Source organism: Bubalus kerabau, chromosome 4 (genome assembly GCF_029407905.1).
Source record: "Bubalus kerabau isolate K-KA32 ecotype Philippines breed swamp buffalo chromosome 4, PCC_UOA_SB_1v2, whole genome shotgun sequence".
NCBI classification, from domain to species: Eukaryota; Metazoa; Chordata; class Mammalia; order Artiodactyla; family Bovidae; genus Bubalus; species Bubalus kerabau.
Window position 1 is genome coordinate 56,026,300 of NC_073627.1, and position 14,937 is coordinate 56,041,236.

At 57.9% G+C, this 14,937-nt stretch overlaps 1 protein-coding gene across 6 annotated transcripts in view; it reads right to left on the reverse strand.

Moving 5' to 3' along the window:
- Nucleotides 1-14,937, reverse strand: part of MSI2 (musashi RNA binding protein 2) — a 402,629-nt gene that overhangs the window by 26,119 nt on the left and 361,573 nt on the right. For all 6 annotated transcript variants that reach the window (XM_055577553.1, XM_055577552.1, XM_055577551.1 and 3 more), the window contains one exon: nucleotides 3,151-3,213. In XM_055577553.1, the coding sequence (XP_055433528.1) occupies nucleotides 3,151-3,213 (63 nt within the window). The remainder of the gene's footprint in view (nucleotides 1-3,150; nucleotides 3,214-14,937) is intronic.

Below are 14,937 nucleotides of genomic sequence, written 5' to 3' on the forward strand. Positions count from 1 at the left end.
GGGGGCATGATGGGGCCACTGGAACTGAATGGATACGATCAAAATAAAGTCTCGACTGAGCACAAGAAAAGATGACGTGTCAAACTTGCGGGTGAAGGTAACAGAAAACTGACACTGATAGTGAAGTCATCTAGGAGTCGCCGGGCCTCCCCAGGGGCCACCAGGCCGCCCGCCTCAGGGCCGGGGCGCAGGGCTCCCGGCAGACGCAGGCGCCAAGCTGAGCCAATCCAAAGCTGCGCCCCACCCACGGCCCTCGGCAGGCGCTTGACTCGGAAGGCCCCCTGCACGAAATCACAAGGAAGGGGAGAACCACACAAAACGGTGGTGCTAGACAAAAGCGAAAGGGAAAAGTGGGCCTTCTTCCACAGTCAGCCTGCCCCTCACAGCCAAGCCTGGGCGCCCCGGGGGCGCAGAGGCCCCACGCCCCGCTGCTGGGAGCTCCCAGCCGGGTGCCGCGTGGGACCCGGCTCGGGGCAGCACTGCGCAGACTCCCTGAGCCCGCCCTTCCCTGCCAGCGAAGGCAGCGAACTTGTGATGCACTCCAACAGGCGCTTGCTCGGGGTAGGGGTGTGGGCTGAAGGAACATCCTGCTGGCCTGGGGAGGAGCTAGGATGAGTGCGGCAGGGCTGCGGGAGCACAGGAAGGGCTAAGCCGGCGGTCAGCCCTCCCTGAGCCCCCGCTGGCCCGGGGCGATGCACACAGTCTGTGCAGCCCTCACATGTACGTCCAAACGCCAGGGGCCACGATGGGGGGTCAACAATGGCCCATCCTGCCAGACTTGGCGTCCAGACCATTTTCCAGAGGGAAAGGGTGGGGGCGGGGGTGCGGGGCGAGAAGAGTCTTGACAGGTCAGACTGCACTAGTGGAGAGACAGGCAGAGATCTTCCTTCCCCAGCTTTGTAACCCTGCTCCAGGTCCAAAGGGGTTTAGTGGGAGGGGGGGCCGGCCGCCCTGTCCACACGTGGGCACGTGTTTTCCAGCCCAGTAAGAACTCTGACTTTGGCGGACACAGCCTGGTCATCGCCCTCGGGCACCCCCGGGGAGCACCGACGGGTGTCCTGTAGCTTCCTGACCGAGCCCGCGGCTGGGGTCGGGCAACTTCGAGTTGAGGGTTTGCTCCTTGCACTAACTAACCCAGGCTGGTGTGGGTGAGGGGCCTGGGAGCACACTCCTGAATAGAATTCACTAACAGTGCGGTGAGGGTTTGCTCCTGGCACTAACTAACCCAGACTGGTGTGGGCCGGGGTGGGGGGTGTGGGGGGATCTGGGAGCACACTCCTGAGTAGAATTCACTAACAGTGTGGTGATGAGCATGGCTGACCTAGAATGGCCTGTGGGAGACGTGGCTCCCTATGGAAATGGCTACAAATAAAACAGCACTGATCCTGAAATAAAAAAATAAAAAAAAAAGGTGTGGTTGGAGATGGCGCTGACCTTCGGGGTTAGGAGTTAGCAGGGACAGGGTGGGACTCCCACCTGGCTCTGGGGGTCTGTGAGAGGGTGGGGGTGGCAGAGGGGGGCAGAGGCCATGGGGAGACCACTTTCAGACTCACAGAGAACCCCATGCTGCCCTTTAAACTTGCCATGAAGTCAAGGAGAATGGGGGCAGGGAGAGAGGCAGGGTTAATTCTGGGTTAAAGTTTAGTTTCATAATCCAAGTTACAATAAGAAAGAACCTGAGCGGAGGGAACACCAACCAATAGCACTCAGAAATCTCGAGTTTCCTTTTGTCGCCCCTCCTCCCAGGCACAGGCAGGACAGAGGCTCGTTTATAATGGTACCAAAAAGTGCTCAAGTTAAAAAGCCAAACGGAACAGGGAGCCAGGAGGCAGCTGGGCAACCTGCTCCCAGGGCAGGGGGACCAAGGGACCCTGGCCCACGGGCCGGGGGGCTCTGGAGGCTGGCTGGGCAGCGGGAAGCCAAGGCAAGGTGCCTGGCGCCCCGGCCCAACTCTCTGGCTAACTGGCCCTCAGCAGCCCCGAGAATCCCCCGGCCCTTGCAAACAACCCCCAGTGGGCGGCTCAGGGGAGGGGATCCTTTGTAGCTCGAGGCAGTGCCAGTTTGCATGGAACGGATTTTTTTACTGACGTTTCCAAAGGGCCTCACTGTGCCAGTCTCTTACCAGCGAGGGTCTGGGTCTTTGCGGCCTTTGCCCTCTAGGCTTTTAATGCCCCGTTTCGTGGTACCCTCACCAGCATCTCCCTCCGCCCCACCCTCCTCCGAGCTCTGTTGCATCAAACTGAACTCCCTTGGGTTCTCCAGCTCCCTGGCCACAGGGTGTGAGAACAGAGCTACGAACCGTGGCTCCTGGGTCTAGGAGGTGTGGGGTCCTCTAGGGGGCTGGGGGGAGCTGGGGGAGGCCTGGAGACCTCGTGGGGCCCAGCGCACAGCAGAAGCCCTGCCTGCTCAGGAAGGCAGAGGGTCTGGGGGCAAGGGGCGACAGCCCGGCTCTGGCCTGAGCCCACAGGGCCGCCAGGGAGAGGTTCCTGCCTCACCCTGGGGTTTCCAGACACCATCAGAGGTGGGATTTGGAGACCCACTGACTTGGGCAGCCTTGTGGGAGGAGAAGCCCCAGTTCCCTTGCAGCCGGAGTGCCAGGAGTTCTGGGTCTGTGCTAAGAAGTGAGTCTGGGACGGTACAGGAGCTTCGGGAAGAGCGGCTTCACTCCCCGGGGCCAGGCTCGGCCCACGTTTGACCCTCAGGGACTTGGGCGGGGGTGTGGGGGTCTGGCCGGGTCGGCAAGCCCACCTGTGGAGTGCAGCAGGGGTCGAGGGGGCAGGAACACGCGGATGGGCTCGGAGCCTCCCTTCACAACCTAGAGCTTCTCTGGCTGGGTCAGAGACGCGAGGCAGGGGGGCCCTGTGAACCAGCAAAAGCCAGGGAGGGAGATGCCCACGGGCACCCTGAGGCCGGATGTGCGGCGAGGCGGGCGTCCGAAGTCCACAAGAAGCGCACCTCTCCTTTCTATGTGACAGAGTCCTCACGGCCCTGCGGCCTGCAGGCCCGCCACTGCCCCCCCGTGGGGCTCCCCCCGCCCCCAGGGCCGTGGTGAGAGTGGGGGACAGACACAGCCACACAGATCCAACCGGGCCGTCACGGTCCCTGCACACGGGGCATGCCTGGGAGCCGCCGGGCCGCTCGCCTCCCTACCTGAGCCGCGCGCCGCCGCCACCGCCGCCGCCGCCACCGGTCCGTAAGCCGCTGCCGGGAAGCCTGGCGGAGAGAGGGGAGCTGGGGTGAAGGGGGGCCCATCAGGGTCCCCCGAAGACGCGACCCACGGTCAGGCCCCTGCCCGCACAGAGAGGACGGGGTGGGGAGGGGCCTTCAGGAGGGACATGGATCAGCGGCTCTCAGGCTTCTGGAAGGCCCAGCATCCCTATCTGGGATCCCACACCTGGGAATCAGGTGTGTCTGATTCCCACCCATCTGTCCCCCAAGAAGCTGCTTCTAGAAGGCACACCAGAATCCTCTGGAGAGGGTTAGGAGGAACGTCTCTTGGGGGCAGGGCAAGCTCCCTGCTGTCCCTACATTGGTACCCTGGTGATCCCCCGGGGCTTGTCCAGAGCTGAGGGCGGGGGCGGAGCACAGCAGGGCCGGGTCACAGGCGGGGGTCACCCCTGAGCCGCAGGCAGGAGGCCCTGGGTGTGGCCTCTGGGCCCACAGGCACCTTGGCCAGGAGATGGCTCAAGTCTAGCTCGCCCCACTATCTTAACTGCAGACCTCTGTGTCAGCAAGGTCACAGGCCCAGGGTGAAGCATCCCGGACGCCCAGCTGGGGGTGGAAGTGTGGGGCGGCAGGGACCCACGTTGGGTGAGCCCTGTGGCTCCCAAGGTGCATTATGAGGTTTAGATCAGGCTCTTCTGTCTGAGCTCCACCGACTGGATCAAGTCGGCACTGAAGGGTCTCCTGGGGGTCTCGACCAAGGCCTTGTGCTTCATCTGACAACTCTCCAGGCAACAAGACTGTGCCAGCAAGGGGACTAAACGCCAGGACAGGGTGACCTACTGTGGCTGCAGAGGGTCCTGGTGAAGGAAGAGGGCAAGTCCCTCCCCGGGGCTTCTCTTGGCCACGAGCGTGTGTACACACAGCCAAGCCCGGACAGACACCCCACCCAACCAGGCATCGAACGGCCTGCCTCCAGGCAGACACTTGCAGGCCTGATCCCAAGGCCGATTTCCCGTGACTGGTTTTAAATGATGTGCTAGAAGCCAGAAGCAAACAGCCCAACAGAGGAGCCCAGCGTTGGCCATTGAGCCTTCCAGATAAGGAACTGCTAACAGGACGAGGGGGTGGGGAGGGGCATGCACCATGGAGGGCTGGGGGGTGGGCAGGGGAGGAGAGAAAGGAGAGAGCCGTCCCCCAAACACAGCGAACTAGAAGCCCACTAAACGCTAAACGAACGTGTAGCCCTAGCTACACGGAACTACTGGGGAGGAGAGAAGTTCAAAAGGGAAGGAGCTATTCTAGAAACGTCAGGCTAAGCTACTGCAAATGCCAATGAAAAGAGACATACTTGCATTTAAATATGGTAATAGGGCTGTTGAAGGGGGAAAAAGAAAGATCCAGGTGAAATAAAAGTACACGGCAATGACCCCTGCCGAGACCAAGGAAGGGACTCCCCACCAAGTCCACTCCCCATCTCTTCCGGGCAGGATCTAGATTTCTGGAGATGTGGGTGCTGGCGGAAAGTGCTGAAGGAAAATAAGCAAGAAGTCAAGTTATTTCTCCCCATCCGAACTCGACACCGGGCTCCCCTGCAGGCTGGGAGCAGGGCTCAGGGGACCCTGGGGGAGAAGGAAGTGGGCAGGCACAGAGGAAGGTCCTTAGGCTTTTGCACTCTCTCACCTCCTGCTCGGAACAGGTTTCCCTGGAAGCATGAAAAGAAGGCAGTGGGGAGCAATGGAGAGGGGACAGACCTGACCTGGGGAGGGGAGTTGAATCAATAAAAAGACTTCAACAAAAGGTCTATTTTCTAAAGTTGAGAGCATTTTGGACAGAAAGTCTGAGAGAAAGAGGGAGGGAAAAAAAAACCTTATCTAAGAAAGGAAATCCATTATCCTTAATCTCAGATAAAGGCTCCTGCTGGAGACTGCGCAGCAGACACAGCTGAGGGCTGGAATTTAATCTCAAGCATCAAAGCAGGCTGAGCGGAGTGACAGGTGTGAGGAGGGGGGGCAGGGGAGGAGAGCCACCTGGTGTGCCCCGAACAGCTAGGCACCCTCAGAGCACCCCGGCCCGGCCTCCTTGGGAAGCCCCAGGGAGGAGGCTGCTGTCTCAGCGCCCTGCACGGGGCTGGCTTCTGGGTCCGCTTCTCCTGCTCCCTGCTACCGCTCCTATCCTGTTAGGCTGCCCAGCTTCACTGGTCACCCCAAACATGCTGGAAACAGCTAAGCCCCTGATGCCATTTCCAAGGCCAGTGGGCTCTCCGTGGTGGTGGAGTTTGCAGGGGATGTGCGATCACAAATTCAGGAAAGAGGTGTGTGTGTGTGTCCAGGAAAGAGGTGTGTGTGTGTCCAGGAAAGAGGTGTGTATGTATGTGTGTGTGTGTCCCCAGGAAAGAGGTGTGTATGTGCATGTGTGTGTCCAGGAAAGAGGTGTGTGTGTGTGTGTGTGTGTCCAGGAAAGAGGTGTGTGTGTGTCCCCAGAAAAGAGGTGTGTGTGTGTCTGTGTGTATCCCCAGGGAAGAGGTGTGTGTGTGTCCCCAGAAAAGAGGTGTGTGTGTGTGTCTGTGTGTGTCCCCAGGGAAGAGGTGTGTGCGTGTCGGGGGCTCTGGGGCTGCTCCAGCCAGGGGCCCTCTCGGGCCTAAGCCGCCCTGAGGCAGTGCAGCCTGCCTCCAGGATGGCAGGAGGGATCCCAGGACCAGAAGCTCCCAGGGCTGGACCTGCAGGAGCTGGAAGAACAGGAAGGGGCAGCCTTGTAGATCCTCTCCATCTTGTTCTCAGCATCTCTCCCCAGGCCCCCGGGAGTCAGTAGGCACTGGCGGCAGGGTCCCTCCTAGAGAAACCTCTCTTGTTTTATTTTTGAGGGGTGGGGGTTCAGGCTGCCCTGGCAGTGGGTGTTCAGGGCAAGACTGCAGGGAATTAGGCAGGCCTGGTAGGGCTCGGGACTCCTCGTGATGGCTGAAGGCCAGGCAAGCGTGGCAGAGGCCCTGCTCCAGGAGTGCCCGTGGGCACCCTAGCACCCCACTACCCCAGTGACCATCTCCCCTCAGCGGCCGGGAATGCAGAGAGGGGCTCCCTCCCCAACACAGCCTGTGTGGCCAATGCAGGAAGGGGGGCAACCAGTCTCATCCCTGAGAGGCAGGTTAGCCTGACAGCCAAGTGCACAGACAAGGAGCCCGTCCGGGTTCAAATCCCAGCCCAGGCACCTGCTAGCTGAGTGATTCCTGGCAGGCTGCCTCCTAACCTTTTTCTGTGCCTTGGTGTCTCCATTTGTAAAAGAGATGGACGCTATTAACTGGAGATTAATAGATGCAAAGTGCTTAGATGACTGCCTGCCAGGAAGTAAGCTTCAGTGAGTGTCAGCTGCCCTCTGATGAGGCTTCCAGGTCTCTGTCCAGCCATCAGCCCTGCCCTCAAGACACGGCTCTGCTCCAGGCAGGGCTATTCCACGTCCATGCTGGGCCACAGGGTCAGCAGGTCATTAGCACACGGGAGGCCTGAATCCCTGTTGATAACATTGGGCTGGAATCTTTCATGACGTCCCAACTTCATGCTGTCCTTTTAGCGGAACGAAATTTCCAGACCTCAGAATTAGAACGTGCGTTCCACTCAGCTCTAACAATGGGCCAAGCTGGCTGGCTCGACGCTGGTGGCCTAATACATCCCATTTTGCAGTGGTAAATTAGGCACAAAGGGGAAAAATGTCTTGCTAATGAAATCTCAGGACTTGAGAGCTCCAGGTTGCCTACCCGGCAACTTAGGTGTTAGGAAGGTAGTGTGTTTCTCCTGTTCTAGAATCTTGCGTTTAAAAAGAAGATGCTTGGGTGTGGAAGAATGAAGCACCAATGGTGGAACTCCAGGCACCGGCAGGTGCCACACCTCCTGGGAGCTGTCATTCAGACCCAAGGACCCGATCTCGCCAGTCTGCAGTTCCTCCGCCCCACCAGTGGGATAACAGAGGAATCACTGGGGTTGGCATCAAACCCAATGTTCCACTTCCGTGTGCCAGAGTAACTAGCTCCTTTCTCCTGCAAGAAGGTCAGGCTGGATGACCTCTAAAGTCCCTCCACCTCCGAGCCTCCCTGAGCCTGTAAGAGGGTGCAAACCCACATCCCTCTGTCACTGGAAAGGGGGCTCTGGGGTTGGCCCCACCACACCTCTGGTGTCAACAACCCATCTAAGGGAAAGCTGCTGCCACCCCATCGACATAGAATGAGATGCTTTTTCTGGACTTGCTGGAGCTGTGAGGTTTTATTGAAAAACAGAAGTTGATGGCACTTTCTTTTTTTTTTTTGAGAACTATATGACCCACACCTACTTTTATTCTGTGACGCTTACCCACTTCTGCCTTACCTAAGCACAGTTATTTTTATGTGCACATCTGATTTCTCTTGGGTGGCAAATTCCTTTGGTGGGGGGTGGGAGGCGGGGACTGAGTCATGTGTCCCACTTAGGACCCAGCCCAGAGTCTGCCCTACAGAAGACTCTAGTGGAGCACCAGCTGATGATGGTCAGATGCCCAGAGGCAGTGGAGGAGCACCAGGGCAGGGATACACCGCTTTGGGTAAACTGAGCTGACAGGCAACGCTGCCTGCAGGTTCGACTGCCCCTCCACCCCCGTGACCCTGCACCCCAGGGCCACAAACTCAGATGCCCACAGGAGAGGGCTGGGAGCACGATGAGCCAGTGAAGGGGTCTGTCTGGAGGACCCATCCTCACGCCGCCCTGTCACTGGACCACCTGGGGAGCCTTCACAAATGCTGAGGTCTGGGTCCCACCCCAGGAGGTTCTGATCTATCTGGTTTAGAGTTCAGTCTAGACAGGGAGACCTTTAAATACTTCCCAGGTGATCCCCTGGGTGCAGCCAAGGGGGAGAACCTTTGGTTCAAAGGCTTTCAAAATTTTTAAAAGGTCAGATCTCAGCTCACATCTGCATAGTCTGTCTCCCCGCTGTCCTGGCAGAAGGGAAGGCCCTTCTGAGACTATGAGGGGCTCTAACCCTCGTGACCATTTCCTTCGAGAGCCTCAGCAGGGTCTCCATTCACAGCAGCGGGTCTCATCCTGGCTGAGGGAGCCTGAGCACACAAGAACCAGGAGGGGCTCCATCCTGATCTTTGTAAGTCCTTTCAGGTCATTCTGATGCACGGTGGGGGCAGAGAATCCCTGACTGAGAGAGAGCCTTGGGGTGTCCATGGCTTTCAGTCAACACGGAAGGGCCCCACTGCCCTTCCATTGTGGTCATGGACCTGTTTCTTTGCATCCTCTCCCCTTCCTGGTTTGAGAAGATACTCTCTTGGCTTGGTTCCTACTTATTTCTGTGATCTTGGATGGGGGATTCTGAGGTTCCTTATGGCTCTGACAGGCTGTGGTTGTGATGGGTATCTTTGCAAACTTCTCTTCTAATGTCCTTCCATCCTGAACGGTACATTAGAAGGACAATTTTCCTGCACTGTGCTTGCTCCGAGCACTCCCTGCCCCCTCCCCAGCACATCCCGCATCTCCAGGAGGCACTCAGAGCTGCCCAGGGCCCCCTCTTCCTCTCACGTTGGGGCCCCACCTCCAGAGAGCCTGACCATCTGTCTGGGCACAGAAACTCCCAGCGCTTCCCCAAACGTGGCTGCATCGGAGAACATGGTTTTAGGCACTACTTGCTGGAGTCCTGGGGCTCTTCTGGGGAAGCAGGATGTAGAAAGCTCTAACTGGGGACCCTGGCCCTGCACCCTTCTCCAAGGGCCCTTCTGCCTCCTGACAGAGAGCTGGGCCCACACAGCCCTTGCTCAGCTGGAACTTGTGCAGGGACCTCCATGAGGGACCTCTGTAACTCCCACCCTGCTCTCAGCTCCTTATCCACCCAATAAACCTTCACTGAGCACCTACCTGAGTACCTACCTATCACTGAGTACCTTCACTGAGTACCTGAGTACCTACATATCACTGAGTACCTTCACTGAGTACCTTCACATCACTGAGTACCTAGATGCCGGGCACTGTTTGAAGCACTGGGGTCACAGCAGTGAACTACACATACGTATGTTCCACTCTCACAGAGCTTCTAGTCACTAGCCCCTGACGGGAAAAGGGGCTCCGGCTGTGGACCAGGCTGCCCACAAACCAACTCCCTGGGAACGGAGAGAAAACTGTCCACCAGGGTCTTAGGTGAAAGGGGAGCTGTAACCACTCTGCCAGGGAGAAGTGGGGATCGGCCCTGGACCCACCAGCTTGGAGCCAGGCACTTGACCGCTCTATGGTCTTCTCACCGCTGAGCTCAAGACCTGGGTGTGGCTACGTCAAATCCTGCTTGGAAAGGGGGGCAGCTATCAAAAGTCTCAGTGTAGCAAGATGGTGGAGTGCGGGAGGTGGCCAGCCCAACTTTTTCTCCAGGATCCAGGACACAAAAGGAAAGGGAACAGAGGTTTTCCTGTGGTTGCGATCTTGACCCAGACCGCAAAGGTCTCACCATTTCAATTCAGTTAAAAAAAACCCATCCAGCTAGGCCCGGGCACATAATACCAAGACACAGATCCTTCAAAATTTTTTTCAGACAGGACCCTGTCTGAAAGGGGGTAAATCCTTCTCTTTCTGGGCCCCTGAGAGTTCCAGCTTTGGCCTGACCATCTGGGCCTTGTGGACAAGGCAAGGTTTCTCTGCAGCGCTGACCGCAGGGCCAACGTCAGGATGGCTGATACAACAGCTCTGCCCGCGCTGGGCACGGGAGGATACCCTGTCCATCCCTCTCTGGAGCAGGGCCGCAAGGGTGAGAACGGCCACCAGGAGTCCACGCCAAAGCCAGCTCTCGCTGCCCCAGGACAAACATCAGCCTGTCTGAGACCGAGACCAAGACCAAGACCTTCAAAGGGAAGGCGTCTCACCCTTAGTTTCTGAGGAGACATCAGTAAACAATGTGGCGAGTTTCTCCTTCCCTCCCCCACCCCTCCGCTCACTCCTCATAAAACTGTCATTTCCGCTTTTCAGTCCCTGTCACAACCGGCACCGATGTGTCAGGACAACCACTCGCCTGGCCACTGGTCCTTCTAGAGCTCACTGTGCACATGACTTCTCGCGCTTCTCAAAGTTCCGCGGTCCAATCGCAGATTAAGGAGTCGATGTTTTGCATCCTCCCCACTGGGTCTCTTGCTGAGCCATTTAAATCTGAACACCTGAACTCCCCGGGGCTCCTCACTTGCTTGTTTCCCCAGCTGCAGTCTATGGACTTTTGCAGGAAAATGCCAGTCCGACAGCACGCACTTCTGTGGACCAGGACAGCAGACGCTCGAGTCCTGAGCACCCCAAGACTTTCTGCCGAAAGACCCCAGGCTCTACGTTGGGCCCACCATCTGTGAGTAAACTAACAGCTCTGACCTCAAGCTCCCAGCCCTGTCAACACGGACTCCTTCACTTTTTGACTCCTGAGATGGGCTGTTTCAGGTGTTGAATTGGTGGCCCACCAGATGGTCAGAGGGCTGTAGGGGAGATCCAAAGGTGGGGGGAGTGGGAGGCACTCTGGGGGCTCCAGGCAGCCACTATTTACCAACCTGAACAGAAACTAGTAGGTCAGCTGGTGAAGAATCCACCTGCAATCCAGGATACCCCGATTTCACTCCTGGGTCAGGAAGATCCCCTGGAGAAGGGACAGCCCACCCACTCCACTATTCTTGGGCTCCCCTGGTGGCTCAATTGGTAAAGAATCTGCCTGCAATGCAGGAGACCTGGGTTTGATTCCTGGGTTGGGAAGATCCCCTGGAGAAGGGAAAGAAGTCCCCTGGAGAAGCCCATGGACAGAGGAGCCCGGCTGGCAACAGACCATGAGGTCGCAAAGAGTTGGACATGACTGATGGACTAAGCACAGCACAGCACACAGAAAAATCATTAAAACTTCGACCAGCCTACAGATCCTGCCACCGCACGTCAGCCCTGGGTCAAAGGGTAAAGTGCAGATAGAACCTTCTCTGTGCCTTTGTCTCCTGACCTTTAAAAGTAGATGAGCTGATGAGAACGTGATTACGACCCTGATGATAAGAACACCACCTGTCACCGGGGCGCTTTCCATGGCCAAGAAGATTTCCCCAAGTATCTCAGTGAGCTCTCCCTGCAACACCCAGCCCTCCTGGAAGATGTTCCTCAGTGAAGGACTCAGGTCCAGAGAGGTTAAAGGAAATCGTGCAGAATGTGATTAAAAGCGAGGTGGCAAAAACCCCATCTCCCAGGCTCACTACTGTGCCATCCGAGACGAGTTATCTAACTCGCCCCTCAGCCTCACTCTGCTCCTCTGCAAGCGCGGTTAACCACCTCCTCGAGGGGCTGCTGAGAAATTCGGTGGAATGGCGGCACCAGTGGCCCGTTATCTGTCACTGGCTGAGCTCTCAGTAAGCGGAATAACAACTTCTATTCCTATTTTTATTATTATTGCCCACGGTGATAACAGTAGCATAGCCTTCCTATTCTAAAATCCTCTTAATTTACATGACATTTCACATCCGAAGGGCTTTAATAGATCATATTTATACTTTGCTTGTGAGTGATAAGGATACGTCTCATCTGAAGTACAAGCTCTAATTTGGGTGGGTAATGTGACGACAGGAGGGCTTGCAGGGCCCCAGGGAGGGCCTGGCTGGTCACAGCCCTGGGACGGGGACAAAGACCCCGGAGCCCTGCAGCTTGCCCTCATCAGCTGGACTGGCGGTCGTGCCGCCTGACTTGTCCAGTGCCCCCAGGCTCCTCTGGGAAGGGCTCAGCTAGGGCAGCCTCTGAGGGTTCTCCCTGCTCGTTCCTCTGTCCCCAGCACATGCTGTACCCAGCAGGGCGGTGTCTCTGGCTCATCACTATCTCCAGCATCTAGGCGGGGCCATGGTACAGCAGGTGCTAATGACTATGTGCTGAATGAGTAAAAGGATGGATGGGGAGAAGAGGAACCAACAAGAGAGGGCCGGGGAGGAGAAGACAGTGCTTCCTGCCCTGAGCCTTACCTGAACCCTGACGTGCTCAAGGCTGGTGCCCCTGGCTCAGACAAAGAAGCGTGGACAGGCCCTAAACCTGCTCCACAGAGAGCCACAGGACAGGCCCCACGCCTTCCCTGCAAAACCGGGGTGCCCCAGGGACATAAAACACCTCCTCAGGCTCGGAGCCGGGCAGCAGGGCCTCTGCGGGTTATCAGCACCCCTAGTCCTGTCCCCATCTCGGGGACCGAATCTGGGTGACACTCTTCAGCACACAGGAAGCCAACCCTGGGGCAGCCAGAACCCAGGGCCCACTGGGCCAGCTCAGTGCTACCCATAGACACCCTGAAAGGGACCAGCCAAAGGGAAGCATGGGGGCAGTCTTTCTGGCCCACAAAGTGTCTGCCCATAGGCTGCGGTGTCTGGGAAGAAGTGGCATCAGGTTTCCAATGCCAAGGTCGGTTGTCTGGCTGTTCTGGCCCAGATGATGGGATAGCATCTGCCCAACGGAGTCAGGGAGAGAAGACGTGTAATGCTTTTGTGTCCTTACACTTGCTGATCCCGTGATGTGGAATACCCTTCCTTCATCTCCTGCCTGGCAAACTTCTACTCATACCTGAAAACCCATCCAGATGGTACTCCTTCCTGACAGCTTTCCAGGCAGTTACTCCTCCTAAGTCCCCGCCCAGTCAGACCCCAGAGGGATACGTCTGGCCTCTTGTGTGACACCCTTGCAGACTCTGACTTCCTCACTGGGCTTAGGATCCCTTCCTGACCCCCAGAGTGGGTCCTGATGGCAGGCTCTAGCGCACCGCAGAGACTGCCCTTGCTGTTCCACCCCCAGCTGAGGGCGCAGGAGCACAGGTGGACACCATTGGTTGCGGCTTCTCAGGGGCAGGGGATCCAAGCGGACGCGGACTCAGGGCCAAGTTCTCCAGGCAGGACTCTGCGCTGCCTTTTCAGGCTGCGGGGAGGGGACAGCGCCCCTCCTGGCCACCCTGGCTTGTTCTTGACTGTCCTGGAGGCACAAGCTGCCCACCCCTCAGGCCTGGCACTGCCGTCTGCCCACGACCTCACACTCTGTAATTTGTTGTTGCTGTTGTTTTGGGGTTTTTTAAGCTGCAGTCTTTCATTGGCTTTTGTTGATGGAAATTAAAACTGAAGGGTTTGAAGAAAGGTGATTATCTTCCGGCTGGCGGGCTTACTGGGGGCCCTGTGAGCCTGGTGGTACAGGGGCCTCGAAGGAGGGAGAGGGGCATGAAGACAGCGCTGGCGGAGACCGGACTGGGGGCTCCACGCGGGACCTCGGTCTCCGCCTCGGAGAACGGCATGAAGCCACGCCCACTGCCGCCCCCACGCTGCCCGCGCAGGATTGGCCGGGCCACGCCCCCTTCCCAAAGCTGGAGCGTGTGCCCTGCCGGCGACCCTCTCAGCAGCCTGAGGAAGGGGATAGGACAGGGGTCAGTAACCCCGTTGGATAGACGGGGCAATCAAGGCCCAGAGGTGGCTGGCCTCCCCCAGCAAGCCGGGGGCAAGAACTTGGTCCACTCACTCCCCTTTGGAGAACAGGGTGCTCTAGCCCCAGCACGCCGAATCACGTTTCCCTTCACTCGTGCAAAGGGAGTTTCAAGAGGCGCAGAAACCTGATCAAAAGTGAAACCCGCAATCCCTGTCAATTCAGACTGCTCCAGTTGATTTCCACAAACATTTATTAAGCGCCGGTTAGGCACCACGCTCTGCTTTCCTCATCGGGGAAGAGCGTCCGCTTCTAATTTTCCAGCACAGGTGGCCGTGTGGGAGGGTGGCCCACCCGCAGCTCACGCCAGGATCCGGGTATGCTGCTGACTTCAACTTTCCCTTTTTCTTCTAAAGCAGCAGCTGCACTGTCCTGACTGACCTGGACTTAATATCCAAATGAGGGGATAAGCCCCAGTCTGCACCAGGTCGGGTGGCATGGGAGTGGGCGGACCACAGGGAGAGCTGGCTTGCAGCTTCGAGCCTGCCTGAGGGTCCCGTCTGTGGTCTGTGAAGGGGCGATCCTAGAGATGAGGGTGGGGCTGGAGGGCGGTGCAAATTCAAGGCTGGCGGTGGAGCAGATGTGAGCCTGCTGCTGGGTTGGGAGGGTCTTCCCCTTCCAACGGAGCCTCTCTAGTCACAATGCTGAAACACGGAGCTGTGGGCCCCAGGACTCTTTTGTCAATGGACCTGGGAAGCCAACCCCCATTTTGGCATTTCAAGAAGAGGTCCCCTCCAGTGAGGACCAGCCATCGCTCACTGACGGGGCTCTGATCTGAAGCCAGCCAGGAGTGCCGAGCCAGGAGGTACCGGCAGAGCTGAGGCACCACATGGCCTACCAGAGCTCCCCTCGAGGGCAGTTCTGGGGCCAGGAATGAGGAAGGGACTCGTTACAAACTTCAGTAGGAGCAAAGTCCTCACTTTAAATTGACGTCCACGTGAGGGGGCATTCCTAGCCACTGGTCCTATGATTCCACCATAGTGGCCCCGCAATCACCTCCCCCAAGTCACAGAGGCTGGGAGGGAGGCTTGCTCCTTTCTCTCCAAGAACTTAAGCAGAGAAATCACAACGTTTTCTGGTGGGAGTGCAAGTGCCGGTCTCCTGAGCAGGGGCTGAGCACGAGGGTCTCAGTCGGCCACCTGGTGGGCTGGCCGAGGGGTGGCCGAGAGGTCCCTGGAGTCACTCCCTGAGGCCCAGGGGCCCCATCCAGGCAGGACCCCAGGCCTTTGGCAGGGCAGCTGCCAGCATTTCTGAACACTCTCCACATCTTGTAAACTGGAAAGAACTGACAGGTTGGGTGGGAGCTGGTTGCGGAAGCAGCCCCTTT